The sequence below is a fragment of the Seriola aureovittata genome, chromosome 12, assembly GCF_021018895.1.
Source record: "Seriola aureovittata isolate HTS-2021-v1 ecotype China chromosome 12, ASM2101889v1, whole genome shotgun sequence".
NCBI lineage: Eukaryota > Metazoa > Chordata > Actinopteri > Carangiformes > Carangidae > Seriola > Seriola aureovittata.
In genome coordinates, this window is record NC_079375.1 from 6,566,074 (window position 1) to 6,588,333 (window position 22,260).

General features: G+C 40.5%; 2 protein-coding genes across 2 annotated transcripts; both read right to left on the minus strand.

Annotated features, from left to right (window-relative positions):
* Positions 1-1,647: 1,647 nt before the first annotated feature.
* On the minus strand, positions 1,648-17,357 carry LOC130178679 (uncharacterized). The gene is made up of 8 exons (XM_056391110.1): positions 16,735-17,357; positions 14,676-15,257; positions 11,457-12,224; positions 9,283-10,073; positions 5,135-5,348; positions 4,818-4,882; positions 3,551-3,644; positions 1,648-3,427 (listed from the first exon to the last, which is right to left on the minus strand). The coding sequence occupies exons 1-8, from the start codon at positions 16,970-16,972 to the stop codon at positions 2,361-2,363; spliced, it is 3,819 nt and encodes a 1,272-aa protein (XP_056247085.1). The 5' UTR covers positions 16,973-17,357; the 3' UTR covers positions 1,648-2,360.
* Positions 17,358-17,917: 560 nt separating this feature from the next.
* On the minus strand, positions 17,918-21,900 carry LOC130178526 (zinc finger protein 34-like). Its single transcript, XM_056390852.1, has 2 exons — positions 21,505-21,900; positions 17,918-20,662 (listed from the first exon to the last, which is right to left on the minus strand). Exons 1-2 carry the CDS (start codon positions 21,773-21,775, stop codon positions 19,680-19,682), a joined length of 1,254 nt encoding a protein of 417 aa, XP_056246827.1. The 5' UTR covers positions 21,776-21,900; the 3' UTR covers positions 17,918-19,679.
* Between the last annotated feature and the right edge of the window lie 360 nt (positions 21,901-22,260).

Below are 22,260 nucleotides of genomic sequence, written 5' to 3' on the forward strand. Positions count from 1 at the left end.
TGCTGATGGGTTCCTGTTCTGGTACTGCAGGTTACATTTATGGCTGCAAACACACACAGGTTTTTAAACTTGTAAATGTAATTAGGGTAATTAGTTTGCTTCACTATGCAAATGATGTTTAACATGAGGTGGGTACAGTGTACATATTAACAGTTGCTTGTTTAAGCCGTTTCCTTCCTGTATAATGAAGCCAAAGGCACTGATCTGTTTGTCCGTTTCCCACCTTGCATCTGCTTCTCTTTTTTTTTCTGTGCATAGTGAAAGTCGAATTAAAGATGTAGTGGAGCTTTCTTTAAATGTTACATTTCTTTTTTTTTTTATTGGCCTTTGTAACATAATTGCATCTGATTTTGCGTTGCCATTTTCTTTTTTTTAAATTTCAACTGATTAAAATCATGGAATAAAAGTGAAGACAAAGCTGATTTCATACTGTGAAATAAGTCAGTGATTCTTTGTTAATATTACATCTGTGTCACTCACTTCTCTTTCAATAATCCTTTATAGGCAAAACAACAAAACATAAGTAGACACCCCTTCCTCTACCACCTTTAAATAACTGCGTGTGTGTTTGCAGTGAAGCTCTACAAATCGTAAAGAGTGCATTTGGTAAATATGACGGCTGCTCTTTCAGTCAGGCTGGAAAGACAACGTCTGGCGCTCACCACTACTGTAGGACACACTGTTCCAGAGCAGTGTTTATACTGTACTTCACTACTTGTATAAATGTCTCAACACCAAACTAAACCCAAGCTGACCTTATATTAATAAACACACAGGCACAATGAAAAATATAGTAAAAATGCCAACCTGAACACATAAAAGGCCAGAGAGACCAACAACACTGTCCTGTACAGAGAATGTGTGTCCACATGAACCAAACCCAGCTGACAAAGGTGACAACCCCACGGTGTGCAGAAACAGGAAGAGCGTGATCCGTCATCCGAATGTTTCTACAGTCTCCGTGCAACAGTTTAACAGGGTTTCTGTAGCGAAGCGAGGAGGAAACAGCGACCGAAAAAAGAAAGAAAACCATCACATACTGAGAAGGCAGCTGTTAGAATCGTGCAATGAGACAAGAAGGTGAAACGCATGAGTCAAGTTGTGCACCTGTTTGGCAGGTGGTTACTTTTTTTTTTGTTGTTGCAGAAAATAGGAACTTTAGAGTGTGAAGCTCCGGTTCCTCTCCAGCAGCAGAGAAGGGTCACAGTTCCCTCTCTGCTCTGTCATGATTTAAAGGAGGAGTTGCACTACACTGCCCTCTAGTGCCATTTACATCTACCACAGTGACAAACCTGCAGTTTGAGTGGTGGTGACCGCCAACGATTCACTGGATTCAGCTTCTTCAAAGGGAGAATTTTACTTTTCCTGTTTCATTTCATTGTAAATTGTTTTGGATTTATTTATTTTATTATTATTTTTCATTTTATAAAATAAGAGTACCAAATAGACACACTTTAATCAAACTAATGAGAATGATGATGAACCCAGAAATGAAACTGACTCCTGTTTGTTTGTAGGCAACTAATTTGAGGAACAGAAAAATCTTAGTTATTGACAAGTAGGACTGAAGTGTGATGTCCAAAACTAGAAACACTTGTGACAGTGACACATCCTCTAACGTGCAATTTCACAAACAAAATCCAGCTGTTGATTTTAACGATGCTTTAATATGAATCATAACAAAGAGCGACTGATTTTGCGGGTGAACTTTCATGGAAAATTAAAGTTGAAACAATATTCAGGCAGGTTTTTTTTTTGTTTTTTTCATCAGTGTTGACATCAAAACATAAACCTGAGAGCTGCTTCAACGCCACTGAACGGAAAAAACCCACACGTGACTGTGAAGGGGAAACTTAATGGGAATAATGAGCATCTTGTGCTTCTACAGTTTCAGTACTGAGATGAAATAAGGCTCGTTTCTACAGGAGACGCTAAAACAAACTGTGTCTATGAGTGAAGAACAGCATGTATACAACTGTAAGAGGATATCTGCAGGAAATTTTTTTCTTTTTTAATGGCTCTACATTTTAGACCTTGTTTTTTTTTTTGGATATCTAGCTTTTGAAGTTAAAAATACGGACGTGTGTGAACTCTGTTTGAGGGTGCGATTCAATTTCACATGTCCATAATTATAAAAGTATTTTTTTTAAAAAAGAAGCGAACGTCTTTAAATCCATCCAGATGGATTTTGCATAGTAAAATATGCATTCATGTAGAAAGTCTGTGAGCAAGTCCACATGGTTACAAATCCCAACCCAAAGAGTCGCCGTTCATTGTTTTTTTTGATTTTGTTTTAAGGGTCATTTGTGTCCTTTCACCTGAGCCTCACAGCCTCATACACACACACACACACCTGCACCTCAGCTGTATGTGTGAATAATTCTGTGCCGTTTCAGGTGGTGCATCAGGATGAAGGTTTTCCCGCACTGAGCGCAGCTGTAGGGCCGCTCCCCGCTGTGAGTGCGCTGGTGGACCCTCAGGCTGCTCTGCTGCGTGAACCTCTTCCCGCACTGCCCGCAACCGTACGGCTTCTCGCCCGTGTGCGTCCGGTGGTGTATGCTGAGGTGGGACGAACACTGGAAGCTCTTCCCGCACACCGTGCACCAGAACGCTCGCTTCCTCTTGTGGCTCTGCTGGTGCAGCTTGAACTGGTGCAGGCGGCCGAACGCCTTCCCGCACTGCGAGCAGACGTAGCCTCGCGCCGCGCCAGAGAAAGGTCTGTGGGGGGCGTGAGTGTGGTAGCTGCTCGGCGTGAAAGCGTTGTGCGAGTGAGTTACGACCGCTCTGTCTCCAGCCGCGGCCTCCCTCTCGGGGTGTTCGTCCGGCTGCCTGTGTTGTCCAAAATGAGAGGCGTTCCTCTGCGAGTACATTTGTTCCTTCTGCCTGTCCTGCTGTGAGAGAGCACCCTGAGGTCTGCTCTGAAAATTGGACGACTGAGGAACATCCTTCTGATACTCACTGTTGTAGATCCCGTTACACGGCCTCTGAGAGGACGGCTGCTGGACACTAGTCGACTTGCTCGTGTTAGAAACCACGTGCGTATCCGAATGGTCTGGGAATGTGTTGGAGTACTCCTCCACCACACTAGAAAAGTCGGGAAACCCGGCGTCAATGTCGTTACCTTCAATTATGGACGACCAGAGTTGATTCTCTCTTTCATCCATGGAAAAGTCAGCAGCAAGCTGAGTCTGCTTCCCCGCGCTGTGCTGGCATCCGTCCGGACCGAGTCCCGATCGGTCCTCCTCCTTCTCAGTCTTGACAGTGAAATGAAGGCCGCTGATGTCTCCTGTGTGTTGACCAGAGTTATACAAGTCACCAAAGTCCGATGTTTTCAGCCTGGCGACATCTGAATGGTTTAACTGATGGTCCTCCTCAAGCTGCTGGCTTTCTAGAGCATTACCTGGATTGGGGTACTGTACAGCAGGACCTACAGGTAACAACAGGTCAATTCAGAAGGGGCTCGTGTACAGTCGTTAATTTCAACCAAAAAGTGACAACTTTTTTAAAATTTAATTCTTGCCCCAAAGCCCCAATTTTGTTTTTAACTCACCAATCGGTCCAGTAGCATCACTGATCCACAGTGTTTCATCTGGACTCTCTTCTTTTATTGTGAAGGAAACTGTGGCATCTTCAATCTCTGGAAACTAGATCCACAGAGGATGGATTAAACTTCAAATCTGAAATATTATATTTGATATTTGATTTGATTTGGCCACTTGGAGGCAACACAGGCTGTAAACACAACCTCGACATGAAGTTGCCTTTTACACACTGAGCAGGCATGAAGAAAAACCAGCCCTTGTAGTGATGATTCTGTCCACCAGATGAATCTAAGTCCAATATTCATGCTACTGTTAGCTCTGCTTTGCTCTACACAATGCCTGAGGGAAATATATGGCTCTTTAGCTGCTTAATGCTCCACTATGTTCCCCAGCTAGTCAATAGCATTGTCTGCTGTTTGGCTGGGGAAGCAGTATGCTGCTGCTGGAAATGACGACACTGATGAGACTGAACCAAAACAGTGAAGTTCCAGCAATAAAACTAAAACAATGAGCGGAAAGACACTAAAAAGCCCCATAGAGCTGAAAGGAACTGCAGAGTGGGGAGAAAATTCTCTGTGGAAACTACAAGTGACACCATTAGTTCTTCCATCCAGAGTTGATGGAGAGTAGCTTTAATTCATTATAATCATGTTCCAGACCAGCAGCGTCACTAGATGGGCAAAATCAGACGGCTATTCTGGAGTATAGAGTATCATGAGCTGCGATAATTGAGATCTTCAACCTAGATTTTGACAGAAGGTATCAAGGTCGGGTAATAAAGCAAGACCCAAGGAAAAAGAGAGGTTATCCATGTACTCAAATTTGCAACACGGGGTCTTCAACAAGTACATTTCTGGGAAATTCAAAAAGTTGCATCAGGAGATTTTTGTGGCGCTTGCAAATCTCAGTGTGAACAACCTCTCCTCCTCTTCTTCAGCGCTGTTTTTGTCCTGTGCCTGCACCCAGCTGGGGTTGGATGTGGCTCTTCTCCACCTTATTTTCGTAGAATGAAGCAGGGCCCACCTTATTAAGTCAGCTGATATTGTGTGCATAATCCTTAGTCGCACGTAATCACATAATCCCAAACAGTTATAAAACACCACAAAGCAATTGCCCCACTGAACCCGGGGCTCTTGGGGACCCCTGGGGTCCGGGGGCCCTGGGACAGTTGTCTGCCTGTCCCTGTTAATAATCCAGCCTTGATTCAGTTTAATCTGCACTGAGAAATATTACTGACATAAATCAAAGTTTGGGAGTTATTAAAACGACACAGACCTTCATATCTCCAGTGGGATGAGGACAATTACTCCCCACATCAGTTCCTCGGTCCATGTAGTTTTCTGGGTGAAGACAATGAAAACAATACATTGAAAAGAGGCAAAGTGAAATTTAGTATTATTTTCAAGGAGGAAATGCAGACCATTTTAATAACAATATACATTCATTTATGTAAAGATGTAAAGCATTCCTACAGCGCTCCTGCTTCATAAGATAACTGGACGTTTTGTTTTTTGATACTTCTACGTTCATATGTCTAATACATTCATTTAGTCGTTAATTATGAACACTAATGAGGCAGCTGAACATCTTACCAAACCCGCTCTGCAGCTGCGCATTTTTGTTCTCCATCATTAATAATTTCCTTTTCAGCATCTCAATCTCGCTTTGCTTTCGGGATATTTCAAGATGCAAAAACGAACATTTGTCATCGACTAGTTTGGATATCTCTGCCACTGCTGCCTTCACCAGGACCTCCATTATTGAGGATAACTGCGTTTGGAAGGGAATGCACGTCGCCATGTTCATTTATATAAAGTAATGTGAGAGAAAAATATATAATAAAGTGGTCCTTCCGCGCAGTGATTTTTTATTTTAATTGCGAAAACAACCGACGCACTAGAAAACATTACATCCCTGTGTGTCTCTAGCTAAAGCTAACTGGAAGCTTTCTTCCGTATGGCGGAGTGATCTACCGTAAATACGGGAGTAGAAACGCAGTGAAATTACAACCAACAAGGAGCAGAGGAGTCTGAAGTGAGGGCTGTTTTAACTAAAACTAAACTGACTTACCTTTACTTTATGTCAGACAACTGTACGACCTTTAAAAAAGTGATGAAAGTGCTCGATACTATGTGTAAAATAAGTTGACCTCTGTCCAGCAGGCTAAAAGCTAAAAACATAAATGAAAAAAAGATGTGACAATCAGTTGAAAACTCAGTTGAAAGTAGTTCAATATGTTCTTTAAATTAGTTTTATCATTATTGGTTCTCAAATTTCACTACTGATAGCTGTATCAGTCAGTCCTGAGAAATCAGCCTAATGTAACCAGTACAAAATAGTCTACATTCACCTATACAAGATTTGAGCTGAAACAATTAATCGATTAGTTTATCGACAGAAAAGCAATCATCACATTTTTTGACAATTGATTAATCATTTCAGTAATTTTTGGAGCAAAAATTGTGAGGAAATTACACATATTTTTAGATTTCAGCCTCAAATGAGAAGATTTGTTGCTTTGTCATAACATCACTGTTAACTGAATATTTGTCAAACAACACAAAACATCTGGAGACGTCACTTTAAAGGATCACTGTGCAGGATTTAGGGAGATATGTTGGCAGCAATGGAATATAATATTCATAATTATGTTTTCATTAGTCTATAGTCACCTGAAATTAAGAATCATGTTTTGGTTAGCTTAGAATGACCTCTTCATATCCACATAGGCAGCGGGTCCTCTTTTACACCGCCATGTTTCTACAGTAGCTCAGAATGGACAAACCAAACATCGGGTCTAGAGAGGAATTTTCACATTTTTACGTTACCTGAAGGCCACCGTAGTTTCTCCTAAACACTTGGAAAAGAGATGGTGAGAGGAAGAGTATTCGTTTGGTTGCAATCTACAACCTCACTGCTAAACGCCACTAAATCCTACATACAGGTGCTTTAAGATCAGCACAACTTTTTGAACTTTTCTTTATATTTTATAGACTAAATCATCTAAAAAATAAGTGGTAGATTAATCAATAATGAAACTAATCAACAGTTAAGACTGATCATAATTGTCAGCTACAAACTAACCACTTAGCATTTTAGTGGTTTAAGCCCGTCATTTCCTTGAAGGACCTTCAATTTAGCTCAAATTCCAAGGGGTCTTTTCCATGAATGTGGAAACCCTGGAAGAAAAGAAGGCAATGTGAGAGAGGTTTAAAAAAATGGGGAAAGAGGAGGAGATAGTGCAGGAAATATTTAACATTCAACAATCATTTATTTACACTGATCAGTTTTAAAAAATAAGCAGTGCCAGACGCCAAATTCTATTAACTTAGTTTTGAATTTATTTGAAAATGCAAAAGGCTAAACAAAGAGAGTCAAATTTTTTCTTTATATTCATCTTTTCAAACAAAATGTATCATCCTGTATAATGTGATAAAGAAAATACTGTTGAGGTCATGTGACACCCATGAATCATGCTACAATTGGGTGTTTCCTTGACAGTTACTGATCATTTATCTCTAATCAGTGACTTAAAGCAAACTGAAAACACTATAAATTAAGGAAGAATAAAAAAAAAAAAAAAAAAAAAAAACAAAGGAATTAACTCTGTGGCAATAACACAAGAGGAGCAGGGTTAGGGATTTTATTCCCATGTGAAAAATGTAGGCACTCATCACACTGTGCTATAAAGGGTGTTGTGTCACCCTGTCAGCCCTGGACAGGTGCTCTTAGGGCTTAGCTCGAGTGTTAGTTTTGTCAAACTATTTCAATGACCCCTTCACGTTCAACCACCTGCTATGAACCATTAAAAACTGCACTGTTTATCCAGGACCCTTCTCCATTTACACAACCAGATAAACAGATTTACGTATTACAGTTTTCCCACATTTAACACCATCTACTTTGTTTCATCTGACAGTTACTGTCATTAACTAATGGCATAATGTACAAAAATATATCCCACAAAATAAATATCAGTCAAAAGTAACAACATAACCAAAGAGAAGCTTTAAATTTCTTCTCAAAATTTTTTCATAACTATGTATATCACTGAGGTATTTCACGTTTCTTTAGTTATGCATAATGCACAGGTTAGGGTTAGGTTATGATTTAGGATTAACTTGTAGTCCTTTGCCTTTCTCCAAAGAAAAACATTAACATGTTGCCATTTTTGGATCATGGGGGGTCTGCTATTTTTGAAATCTTGGCCTGACCCAAAAATCACAGCATTAGCTTGAAACTTGCCTTTTTGAAAAACCAAACCAACAGAACATTGTGCTAAAATTATCAAGACACATTTACATGCAGCTTTGAAGGCAATGGTAATTTGAGGTATACAGAACATTGAACAGGCTTGGTTCGGTTTGATTTAAAATGAGGATGCTTCTGTCAGTCTGTTTCATTATCTAAGAATATTTTTAACACAGGCTTTTAACAACGTTGACAACAAAGTTTAACTCGCTGCACTGCACTCAATAGGAGAACTAGGCATTATTAAATATTTTAAGACACAGTACACTGATCTGAATCCACATAAAAGGTGTCGGTTATTACAATGAAATCAGCAACAAGTTGAGCTTCATCAAAATTGTTCTGTGACTTAAGAGTGGCAAAATAGTAAAAAAAAAAATAAAATAAAATAAATAAGATTAAGAAGAAACCTCTGCTAAATCTCCAGTTAATAATGCTAGATCCATGAACATACTGTAATTTGTATTTATTTCACCAAATCCCACTGAATATTGTTTTGCCACCACGGATTGTTTGATTTCTTTTTCATCAGATTTTACCTCACACCAAGAAAAAAAGAAAGGAAAATCATTTCAGTGAGCTGTGTTAATGACTAATTATTTATACATATATATATAAAAAAAATAATAAAATAATAACTGAACATAAACTCAGTTACAGCTCAAAAGTCTCTCATTATTTGCAATGTAAAGAAAATATATATATATTTAAAAAAAAAATAGTGTTTCAAATTTCAGTAAAGTAACACAACAATGTGTTTCTGTACGAGGATGACGGCTGATTATTGTTAAATAGTTAAACTACGTGAACAGTATTCCATAATAAAATACTGTACTTTTAACTTTAAAGTGTCTTGGACTGGAGTTTGAGAAACTGAAGAAAGTTTACACATTCTTAACTTGTGTTATGAACACGGCAAGAACGCAAAAAAAAAAAAAAAAAAAAAAATCGATATTTCAGTTACATTTGTTAAAATACAGACACGTCTCATTAAAATAAATCCAGTAAAGTGAAAGTAGTGACCGGCTGGAGCAACAGTTCTTGGCTCTAGACCAGAAAATGGGACGGCTACAAATAACCCTTCAAACTAACCTCGACTTCATTTGGTTTCTCCTTATAATAATTAACTTAAATTAAGTGTCAACCAAGTGCCTCTCGAGAAGCTCAGTGTCAGCAAACACAAAGTAAGTTTGTGCCAACAATTCTCAAAAATGGTCATGCTTCTGAAATGTACTTGAAATGTGACAGAAGCTAAACAAACATTTATCTTCACTTATCAGAACTGCAAATAGAAATGAACGATTTCTGCTCTTCAACTTTCACCTTTGGAAGTATTGTGACATGTGGAGGATTTATTTATTCGTCCAATGATTTGTCGACCGTGAGAAAATGAACTAGTGCACTTTTGTTTGAGACTGAACGGGACGAAGCCTGGTGGAGAATCGTGTACTTTTCCTCGTGGTGTACAAGAGAAATTATTTTATTCCACATGGACTTTAAGGTGCAACTTCAGGATGCTCATCTGATCAAAAATCTTACCACATATCTCACAGCTGAAGGACGGCTCGGTAATACTCTTACACTGGTGCCGCTCGAATAAAGTGAAATTACCGAAGCTTTGCCCACAACTCGAGCATATGAAGCACTTTCGTCTGGTGGCGTCTCTGTCGCAGTTGTCCTGACGGTTGCTCGAGGCGGTCATGTTGAATTCAAACGCAGTCCCCTCGTGAGTCGGGTCACTCACTGCGCTGTAATCGCTCACAGTCACCTCTTGTATAATATGTTGGTCTCGTAGCTCAGATGTGAGAGTCATATCAGAGCTTCTTGATTGTATTCCCATCACTGAAAACTGATCACTGTGCATCATCTCTTCCTTCTCTTTGTCCTCTAGAAAAGGCAGATCCTTGACTGGAGATGTGTATCCCTGCTGCTGGTTGGCCGTTCCAGCTGCAGGACTGAGGTGATACTTGACATCATGTAAAAGTACACAGACAGTTTGCTCCGTGGGGTCACCACTCTTTTCTATCCCTGATGTCCACAGCTGACTTTGGTCTGGAGCTCCGGTGCCGCTGTCGGGCCCTGCCTGACTTAGAGTGTGAAAATCCTCTCCGTTTGGCTCCACCTTCACCATTACTGTTTGCTCACCAACCGCCTCACTGCCCGGCAACTGCTCCTCAAAAGCTGCTGGTCCGGTCCTGGGCTCTGCCAGGTTCTCCAGCGGTGGATTATCTGGCATCGTGATCATCAGGCGATGTGCCTCCAGCACATCTGTGCTCTCCCCTGTTCAGAAAAGGCAGCAGAATTAAATCAGCAAACAGCGTTAACATGATACCTCTTCTTGTGCTTTTATATACAGCAGTAGCGCTCTATGTGAATATTATAGGATTATTAATTGGTTTAATTATACTTTCTCTTAACGAGCTCTATTGGACTGAGCAAAAATATAAACACAACACTTTTGTTTTTGCCCCCATTTTTCATGAGTTGAAATTAAAGATTTTATCTGACCACTAAAGGCCTCTCTCTCTCTCTCAAATCTTCTTCACAAATGTGTTTAAATCCGTGTTGGTGAGAATATCTCCTCTGCCGAGATAACCCGTCCTCCTCACAGGTGTCACATATCAAGGTGCTGATTACACAGCATGATTACTGCACAGGTGCAGCTGTGCCGTGGGCTGGTGCCAATAAAAAAAAGTGTAGTTTTATTTTGAAAAAAAAAAACATTTCTCAGGCTCTGAACTGTGTGACCTGGGCTACAGATGTGCATTTTTTCTTTGGTGGGTGAGGGAGGTGGAGGGGGAGAGGGAGGGGGAGGGGGAGGGGGTGCCGTGGATCAGAAAAAAGAGTCAGTATCTGGTGTGACCACCATTTGCCTCTTGCAGGGCAACACATATTTGTACAGAGTGGATTAGGTTGTTGATTGTGGTCCGTTGAATTCCAGTGGCTGTGCACGTTTGCTGGATATTGGCAGGAAGTGGAACATGCTGTAGTACACGCTGATCCGGAGCATCCCAAACATGCTCACTGGGTGACATCATGTCTGGTGACTACACAGGCCACGCAAGAACTGGGATGTTTTAAGCTTCCAGGAATTGTGAACACCATGATGCAACACGAGAAGATGGTACATCTGTGTGTGTGTGTGTGTGTGTGTGTGTGTGTGTGTGTGTGTGTGTGTGTGTGTCTCTCTCTCTCTTTTGTGTTTACAGAAAAACTCTTGGATCTTTTATTTTAACTCGTGAAAAATGGGAGTAAAGACAAAAGTGTTGCATTTATATTTTTGTTCAGTATATTTTATAATTTCTACATTGAGGGAACGTGCTGTTAGCATTTGGTAAAAACTATCACCTACCTAGACAGTCAATAATTCACTGGTTCCAGCTTCTCACATGTGAATGTCTGCTGGTTTTCTTGCTCTTGATATTAACTTAAACATTTTGTGTTTTGGATTGTTGGTGGGAGAAATAAAAAAATTTGAATATGTCAACTTGGGCTTTGGGCATGTGATGTAATGGGCTTTTTTTTTTTTTTACTCTTTCTTGCACTTTATCAACTAAATGACTGATCAGTTAATCAATAAAATAAAAGACGGATTAATTAACAATGAAAATAATCATTAGCTGAATCCCTAAGCCAATATCTTGTTCTAAGTTTGCCTCTTACCGTTTCTGTGCGTCTTCATGTGGCCCTTGAGGCTGCTTTTCTGATTGAAGCACCTCCCGCAGATATGGCACCCGTACGGCTTCTCCCCGGTATGAATTCGTAAATGTCTTTCCAGATGTCCGGCGCGCTCGAAGACCTTGCCACAGTACGAGCAGACGAAGCACTTCTTCGGTTTGATCACCTGAAAAGACCTGCTTCTCCTCTGCGGGTGGTGATTGAGCGAGGCGTCCGCCACGCCACGTAAGCCCGCTTCGCTTGACATCAGCAGCGTGTCTAACGATCCGCAGGGTGCTTGGGAGATCATGCTGTTTTTTATCTCCCCGTACGCTTTCCCCGGGAAGGGGAAGGCGCTACAAGAAGCTTCGGCCGGTGACGGGAGTAACTGAGCCATCCCGGGGAAGGGCGTCATATTTTGCGCCGAGCCGGCGTGATATTCTACACTGCTCATCTCTGTGCTGTTCTGTCCTTGTAATCTAGGGATCCACTGCTGGCCGTCCCTCTCAAACGCTGTAAAGTTTTCACCGAGGGTGTCTCCTCCTTCCTTTGTCTGCTCGCTTCCTCCATGAAACAGCGGCTGTGTTACGTTCTCCTCGACCGGCTCAGATTTGACCTGTACAGGTGTTGGGAGCATGTCCTCGTTCTTGGGTGGGTCATCCTCAGCTTTGATCTGGCTCTCTTCCTCAGGGCGATGTGTGTCGGTACGCGGATTCACCTCGGGAATTTGCTTCTGTTCGCCTACTTGGACTTCAACTGGTCTGGGCTGAATACCTGTTTAAGAAGAGAGAAGTTATCACAAGCATCTTTAACACCTTCATCCAAAGCAGTCATTAGCTTTTTACCATTAACTCGAACACTTTTCAGAAATGTTGGCGGCCCAGATCCGACCCCGTGACAGAACGGAGGCCAAATAAAGACTTCTCAGAGAACTTCTTATTTTAATGATAACGACTGAACATTCAGGGTTGAACTGAAAGCAGGAGAAGGACAATTTTATTTTATTTTTGTTTGATGAGTGGGTGCGGGGGGGGGGGGGATTTATATATTTAAATTTTTACATAATTACATTTTTTTTTTTACCAAAATTGTACTGTTTGGCAATTGATTTTGTCGGCCCATTTGCATTACCTTTGCGGCCCACAGGTTGGGAACCACTGATTTAGGTCATGCAAAGGAAGCTATCCAAATTAAACTCTCCTCACATCGAACTGATAACTCCTCCTTAACCTTTAAGTTTATATCAGTTTTACTTTAAATAAATATTTATTCACATATGGGTTTACAGGTGAACAGCACAGGTGGAAAAACTTGTGGATAATGGCGAAGCTGTTTGCTGTAACAGCTTTACAGTTTTGAAGCTGCAAAAATAAATGTGAAGTCACATGTTAGCTTAGTCACTCCAGTGTGGCGGCAAAGGCACATCAATTTTTACAATGTTAGCCTAGGATTAGGTCACATGGGTCAATTTTTTAAAAACAACCTTAAAAGCTGAAAAAATTACACATTTTTATGAAACAAAACATGAACATTTAGGGAAGAAAAACAGAGGAGTGATTTCACACAGAAAATGCCATTTACTGTATTTTTGGAGCGTGACAATGGTTCAGACCATCATTTACCAACGACAGAAAGAGATGCATCAGAATCTCAGTGGTTTCCCAGCTCTGCTAAACAGTTTCCTGTGGGAAATCCTGTGAAGATGTACTTTGTTGGAGGGTGCTCTTTCGGTCAGCAATTCACTGCTCAAGCACAGATGCCACTTACTTGCCGCTTATTGCTAAGATTTGCAAAACTAAAGAGTAAAGTACCTGAAAGGTCTTGAGGGTAATTTATTTCGCAGCTGCACTGCATGAGCATGAACTGAGACGTGACCCCAGTCATTAATATCTAATAGACCGTCCCCTGGGACGTAGAGAAGACAGTCAGTCCAATCCAGCTGTCAGCGAGGAACTTTCACCCCCCCCCCCCCCATTTACTGTCGTCTTGCCTAAACCACATAGTTTTGTCTCTGCTTACTGTGACACGGAGGAATGTCACAGCCAGAGACTTCCGACTGAACTGAACCGAGACAAGAGGACAAAATAACATGCAGAGAAACAGCAATACAACTAGCTGCCAACCTGTCAGGGAGGTTTGGAGGACCTTCAAATTAAGAGATTCCTCACATCTATTATATTACAAATCTAAAATATTTTAAACTTTATTTAAAAAGTCCAAAGGAGATTTTTTGTTTTTAGAGATTTTATTTATACAATTGTCCAGTTAATTGTTAACCCTCTAAGGTCAACGGATGTTTCCATTATAATATCTTACTATAATAAGATATAAAAATGTCCTTGCGATAATAAAGCACAGAAATATGGTTTATGCGATGTCTAACAACATTATGTTGACAATGTTAGAATCTGTGACTCACAGGCGGAGCTAGAAGCCCTCTAAGCAGGCCTCACTTTTTAGACAACACTTTTCATTTTAGGCGTTTATTATACATTTATCTACTATTTTACTCACATGTTGCACTATTATTATCATCAACATAAAACTTTGGTAAACCAATTTCAAGCACCAAAACAATTCATCCATATCAGCAACGGTTTGTTTTCACAATAGATTTGAAGATTTCCAAAAAACCTGGGCTTCAATTTTTCAGCGTTTGGTGAATCATCTCTCTGCACAGTGTAAAGAGGGTCAAAAAGGGGCCGCGTTATAGAAGGGGATGAGATTGTTCTGAAAATTGTGATATAAACACTTGGGTATTACCTCAAATGCAAGTACCTTAAGAAATAATGTAGAAATCGAGAAAATACCCTTAGACCTCAGAGGGTTAAATATAAAGCCTGTGACCCTTATTGGGGCATTTAAATTTGAGGCCCAAACATCCTGAGAGCCTAATCCTGCCCTGCTGGAGAGTCCTTGAGGGAGACACTAAATCCCCACCAGCTCCACAGCCAAAGGTCCTGACCTCCATGAGCAGGAAAACAGAAGAAGAAGAATGTCTCCATTTTCAAATGCGTTTTCAGACATTAATGCAGAGGGTATTACCTGAGTGCACAGACTCTTCTGCAGCAACAACCTGCTTTGCATGTACATCTATTCAAACTGAAACCTGACAACTGCCAAGTAAAACAGTCTTCAGGGTTTCCTTGTAATGAGATTCAGCTGCGACTCTACAGGTAGTTGTTGAAAGGAAAAAGAAAAGAAAAGCCAAAGTATTTTACTTACATCTACGATGAATCTTCATGTGCTCCTTGAGGCTGCACGTCTGATTGAAACGTCTCCCACAAATCTCGCAACGATACGGTTTCTCGCCGGTATGAATCCTTTTGTGTCTCTCGAGGTGCCCGGTGCGCTCAAAACATTTGCCACAGTACGGACAGACGAAGCCTTTCTTAAACATCAACCTCTTCCTCCTCCGCACAATGTTGTACAAGTTACGGTACTGACTGTGACCCAGCAGCCCACGGCTGAACGGGCTCTGCTGAAACCCGCCGGAGCCGCTGCAGGGCACGGCCAGTCCAGAGTTCAGGGAGGATTCAGGGAGACACGACAGGGAGTTCTGCCCTAAATTTAAATAATCGGAGTTGTTGCGTCCTGTCTCGTTTTGCGTGGTCGATCTCCACTGCCCACTGTTCCCCTCGTACAGACCCAGCTCCTCTCCCAGCTGATCAGTTTGCCCTCCGACACTTCCCTGTTCCATGGGTTCAGGTTTAACCTGGACCTCCGGTATGGACAGGCTGTTGTGGTCCTGGTCAGCGCGCACATTTTCAAGCGAGGTCCTCTCATCACCGGCGGCACTCTGACTACCTGTGGAGAGACAAGTGTATTTATTAGCCTCTAATGTTTTAATGTCATAATTAAATATGTGAATTAAAGTTGTTTGGTAACCTCATTCGGACGCATTTAGCAGTGGAAGAAAATAATGTTAATGACCACCTACGATTCTAATAACAACAAGCATTGCACAACTTTTGTGATCCTCCGTCTCAACTATCTCACTCTTAAATCTCACACTGTTCCGGTTTCAAACTAGGTTTAGGTCAAATCTACAAAATTTCACAACAATTTCCCAAAAACATGACAACTACTGTGCTTTTCAGACTGAAGTAAACCAATGTAGTGCTATGAGGGGCATCACTATCATATGACCAACAATCCATCAGTAAATGACTTTGTAGGTTGGCGTTTGTTGAGGGGTCAGCATGCATTTAGAGCTGCAACAATCCGTCAAATAATGGATTAGTGCATCAGCGGAACTTAAATGTACGTAACCGTCATTTATCAAGAAAAATGTCAAATGAAAACAACTGTTTATGGCTTCAGAGAGTGATGAGAGAAAGAAGAGGCGAGAATCACATAGGGGCTTTTTGCACTTCCTGCACAGGACATCTAATTCTCAGATACACCCATCAGAAAACATTGTGGTTGACACAGTAGATAAAGTAACAGAATCCCTTTAAGAAGCAGTATTTGTCTACATCTTACAAATGTAAATATCCCTTATAGTCCTATAAGCTTTTACTAATGATGCTGTTTCTCTTCGTAGAAGCAGATATGGCATATTTGGAGCCGTCTCATGCACAGCTGACTGACAGACATCTTTCATAGTCAAGTCGATGCTCAATCTGCCCCTTGCAGACAGACTGGGCTGATAAGTTTGATGAAGCAGGGATCCTTAAAAAGGCAAACACAGATGTCGGATTACTGTCAAGAAAACAGAGATTTGTGGATTTCCATCTCAAGGAAATCTAGTCGTCATATATCCTACAGCGATGTAACGGTATCTAGCTCCTACAGTGCTGTGCAAAAGTTGTCAGCATTTTAGATGAGATTTTCCATGAGGGAGGTGTCCGATCGGTCACAAATTCCCAAGCCAGAGTCTTGATTATTATGATGATTATGAATTATCATCAGAGACAAGAAAAACAGAGTCCTGCAACAGATGGTCTAGTCCTGATCTCTTCATCATGGGGTCAGTCTGGGATTACACAAAGATCTGAAACTGTGCACAATTGTCCTGAGAACTGGTGCTGCTTTAAAGACGAAGGGTGGTCACACTAAATATTGATTTTACTTTTTTTTTTCTGTTGCCTGCAATTTGAATAAAGTTGAGTGATAAACAAAAACTACTCATGGCATTATTTTTGAAAGTATCCTCAGTTTACTGTAAAACTTTTACACAGCACCGTGTGTGTGACATGAGTGCATCCCAGTAAGAGGTATCCCAGGTCAAAATGGTGAGTAGATGTGTGTTTTTGGTTCATCTCCATCAGGTCCATCTTACCATCTCTCCCATAGGTGCTGGGTCGCAGGGTCACCCTGTCCTGCGCCGCTCTCAGCTCGCTGTGGAGAACCTCCACGCTGCTCTTCAGCTTCTTGATCTCATTCTCCCGCTGACACATTTCCAGCCGCAGCACCACCATGCCGTCCTCCACAACTTTGGAGATTTCTGCCACGGCCGCTTTGGACAGGGCATCGATGATGGAGGCGATCTGAGCCCGCAGAGCGACGCTGCTCACCATTGTGATAAACCAAGCAAGTGACAGGGAGACCTGAAGTTTACAGCGAGAGAAGTGGCCCGACCGTCCGAGGCGAGGCTGTTAAGTCGGTCGCCCCGGAAAAACGAAACGGGTCATTGCCGGAGCCACCGACTGCACACAGACCGCAGCTATACGGTGAGTCTGACGCTAGGTTTAATGTGTGGCGCTTTCTGCTAACAGCAACTAATTGGCACAAAGAATAATCTCGTTAACGGAAGTGATGACACAAAACCGTAAAAACGGGACAATGGACGCAACGTATATTCCCGAGGCACTTCCGAGGTTAGGCTTTTAAAAAAAAAAAAGAGTTAACCAACCAAGATTGAGAAAAATGACGATAACACACAGGTCTGGCACCTATGAAGCCTAATGCATTCACCTAAAAAATTTAAGAGATGATCATGTCGTTAATTCAGAAAAACTGGGTTTTTTAATTAAATAAATAAATAAAAAAAATTCCTTCTCTGTTTTTTTGAATTAATAACATAATTATCTGAATGTTCTGAGAATCTTTCTTTTAAAAAAAAATTCAATAAGTTCAAAAAGTTAATTCAGAAAAACAGCAGATTTTTTTTCCTTAAGTGAATGCATTATGCTTCTGTGGGCACCAGTATAAAACACGGAGGAAAATAATCCAAGCAACAGTAACGTATATAATACAGAAGAAAAATAACTGAATTAATTAAATTATATATATATATATATATATATATATATATATATATATATATATATACATATATATATACATATAATATAAATAAAGTAGAAGATTAATAGGAGAAACATAGCATTATACAATACAATTGCAACACCCCACATTAAAACACAGTGGAGGTCATTTGACAACCATTAACTCACTTTATTTATTTTTTTCCTTATGAAAGCCCCCCCCCCCATAAAATGCCATGCAATTCATTAAACCAAATTGTTAACTCATGTAAGGACAACAGTAAATAAATAAAATAAACAATAAAAACAAATAAATAAGTATAGCACGTATTATAATGAAAAAAGTTATAGAAAAAGTAGAAGAAAAAAATCTACAGACAAAAGATATAAACTATGTGCAAATATAAAATCAAATACATTAATGCATAGGTACACACCTCACACCGCCTTTACTAGGACACCCTTAAATCATTACTACTGCACCATGAAACTGTTTTTAGAGGCCACATAATGAGTTCAATGTATTACAACTGATTTTAGGTTAAATACACAGTCTGTACCTGGACGGTCCAACAGCTGGTCAGTTGGTTTCCTATCAAAAACATAACACAAATCATGAAGACTAACAAACAAAGGTAACAGTTAGGGGGGCGATACATAAAAATGTGCAAGGCACTGGAACACTTCTGAGCACAGTAAGATCTTACTGTTGCTGATCCAATGCAGAGATATCTGCCGATATCTGTGCTCTCTTTTTCTGAAATCAAACTCAGTATACCTCACAGCGTGGAACTTATAGGATTCATTTTTATGTAAGGTATGAAGGTGAAGATAAAGCAAGAGATTGCTGTGACACTAAAAACTGAGTTGGCAGCCTAATTTGACTGAATTGCTGGTAAAAACACTATATTTTATGATATTGAGAGATAAACTTTCTATATTTTGGATTGGTCATGTTATGGCAGATAACCCACCCACTTAATTAAAAAAAAAACTGTTGCGCATCTGTAAAACTGTCCATAGAAGACCATACAGTCCAGGACACTCAGGGTATGGCTGGGCGGTATGATTATATATAGATATATATTGAGAGATTTTGCCATACCATTTGTACCATGGCTTCTGCGCCTGTATCAGACCGGTGATTTCCAACCTTTCTTACTGTGGTCTTAATACGGTGCAACATCTACTTGTGTCACATTGTCACATTTTGCATGTCTGTGACTTTGCGAGCAATTTCCCTTCCCCACAGTTTCATTTGAATCATTTTAAAAGAGGTAAAACTATCCAGTATTTTATGTTAAAGAATTGTTAAAGAAATTCCTCAATTTAGATTTTTTACTATTTCATAGCCTGGTAATCTTCTTGGGAGCATTACGCAAAATGCTGCAAAACCATAAGCTGCTTTATGTAAATGTTGGAATTTCATATGACTACATTGATGCAATGTATATTAACTCGCCACGTATTTCATTTACTGGATTAGCTTCTTAGTTTCTCATTTGAGTTTTTCATAAAAGTTAGTATCACTTTGTATCTCAAAGTACCACTTCAAATCATGTTATAATGAGTTTTAACCGCCACATTGCCTACTCTTTGTTCAGGTATATTAAACCAACCAAACCTGTCAAAATGTCTTGATGATGTGCCAAATTAATTGAAAGTCAACTTGAAACTGTAATTTTCACTTGGCAATCTTCCTGTACTCTCAACGTCGAGATAAATAACCCCACGCTATGATTCCAGTGATGCATGATAAAGAATGAATCTCATTCTTGACTGTGAGAAAATAAAGTTCTATCATCATATGTGGTATACACAGGTTTGAACAATTAATACATTTAACTAAAATCACATTTCCAACCTCCTTGTCTTGCCCCATGAAATGCCCGGTGGACATTTTTATGACTGTATTCAACGCACTGAAACTGTCAGAGTACCCGGCAAAATAAATATGGTTTTGTGCAAATGCTCTGAAGTCTTACAGAGTGTCTCTGAGAGACCCGGTATCTGAGCGCTATCTTCCTTGTAGGTGAATCTCTTGGTGTATTTTGAGGTTACCTAGCACTGTGAAGCTTTTACCACACTGCCCACAGCTGTACGGCTTCAGGCCGCTGTGGAACCGTTCGTGTCTCAGGCAGTTGTCCTGCCTCGAAAACATTTTGCCGCAGATTTTACAACTGAACGGCCTCTCTCCCGTGTGCACACTTTGGTGCGTCTTCAGCCGGGTCTTCTGGGTGAAAGACTTGCCGCATTCAAGGCACCTAAAAGGTTTGAAGGGTTGGTGGGTGGCCTTGTGCTCCTCCAGCTGAGACAAGCGGGGAAAACCCTTGTTGCACAAAGAGCAGATGAAGAGTTTCTGATTTGTCCTCCACAGATTCATTACTCTTTTTGCCCGCAGGTTGTTTCTACTGTAGATGTAATCCTCTGTGTCTTCTGTAGACTTCGGGACATGAGGCAGGGCTCGTGACGGCCCGGCCCGCTGCGAAGCAGACAGTTGCAAGCGAGGGTCCTGACTGACTGCAGGGCGTGAAACATGTCGAAATGGTTCATTATGAACAGGCTCTGAAGCGGTACCTCCCATGCACATAGGAGGAATCTCTACCTCTACTTTTATCGGCACACTTAAGGAATCTTCTGCGGTTTCCTCTGGTGCAGCTGATGAAGAGTTAAAGGAGCTTTCTGCGTTTCTGTGAGCAGACAATTGCTCAGCGTGAGAAGGGAAAATCTGTATGCGCTGCTGAGCTGCAACAGAGCTTTCCTCAAACATGCTACAAGCAGCAGGAGGCCATATTGGGTCATCTTGCTCTCCCGCCTCAAAGTTAAGATTAGTGGCTGCTGTTGCAGTGTTGTCTGTTGTTTCCTGGACTGCAAGTTCATCTGCTGGCTCATGTTTCACTGCTGGCCTCATGTCATGGCTCTCCTCTGTCCCATCACAGAGTGAATCAGTAGTCTTTGGTTCCAGATACACCACACATGTTTGCTGATCTTCTTTTTCATCTGCATTTGAAAGAAAAAAAAAATTCATTGAAGGTACACATGAATTTGACTCTTAGCCCCAATAATGCAAATGTAAGTCAATAATCCAAGAACACAATTATTAACTGGAACAGTACAACCCCACAGCTATTTACTTACCCTGTCTATTGGAAGGTGTCCATCTCTGAAAGAACATGAGGAGACATCATCTGAACACTAACGATTCATTCCTTAACATAGCATATGTCCAGTGCAACAACTTACTTTAAGAAACACACTACTTTCATGATTGCATTCAGTCAGTTCATCTACTGAAAACAGATCCAAATTTTCAGAAATGATTATATGTGAGGTTAGAACATAATTGCAATAAAATACACAGTAAAAACAAAAAAACATAAAACTCTTTCAGAGAATACATAAAAGTCATGTTTATGTTTATGTTAAACTATAAGATCAGAAAACAGTCAGTTAATCAATATGTAACTTGACAATAAACTGATTTATATCTATGACAGTCAATTAATTATTTCAGGCATTTTTATTAAAGAAAATGCCAATGTGAAATCAAGACTTTTCCTTTTCCTGTCTTTTGTGATAGAAAAGTGCACATCTGCTGGCCTGGACAAAACAAGCCATCTGAGGAACTATAGGCCAGTTTCACATGTATGAAAATGATCGAATAATCTTTAAGCCGAATTTACCAGGAGACCATAAAAATTCGTTAGGGATCTCTAATCATGTTCTACCGGTTGAGAAACGTTGTGGACAAGCATGTGAATTCTGAATTGAGGACATTTTAAATGAAGTTTGGTGTGAAAGTGCTATCCAGACCCAGATGAGCTACCTGAAGTGTTTCTCACCTTTTGGAGGGACCTGACTCCCGGCTGTTGTTTGCTCCTGCTTGTCCTCTGTAGCTTGTGTCATGGCTGCTTCTTGAGCTTTGCAGAGTTCAACCTCCATTAGGTTCAAACTTCTTTTGAGCTCCTGGATCTCACTGTCTTTCCGACACATCTCCAGGCGCAGAACCACGGTCCCGTCCTCCATCAGCTTCGTTATTTCGGCGACCGCAGCTTTCGCTAACACATCCATGATGGCTGCGACCTGCGAACCAAATGAAGAAGGGAAAGACATCCTGTCGAGTGAAAATAATAACTTAGTGGACACAAATTCAAAGCTTTGTTTAACGACCAGAGCTTCTGCACTGAGGAGAAGCGCCCTCCCATCTGTTTTATTTTGGTTTACTTCCGGGAAACTTAGATGGCGGATGTGACGTCTAGGGCCGACAGACGTAACGTTTCTAATAAACGCTAATCACAAATGTCCTGCTATCAAGCTAAAATAAATTCTCTTTCTAATACTCTCTCCATCCTTACTCGTTAACAAGAAATTATCTGCATCAAACACAATTAAATCATTTTTTTAAAAATATAATGCTAAGATTTAAATCGTTTAAACAAATAAAGTTAAAGAACAAAGTTGAGTTAAAATATAATAAAAATAAAAATAATTTCCCCTAGGGGATAAATAAAGTATCTATCTATCTATCTATCTATCTATCTATCTATCTATCTATCTATCTATCTATCTAAAATGATAATAATAATAATAATAATAAA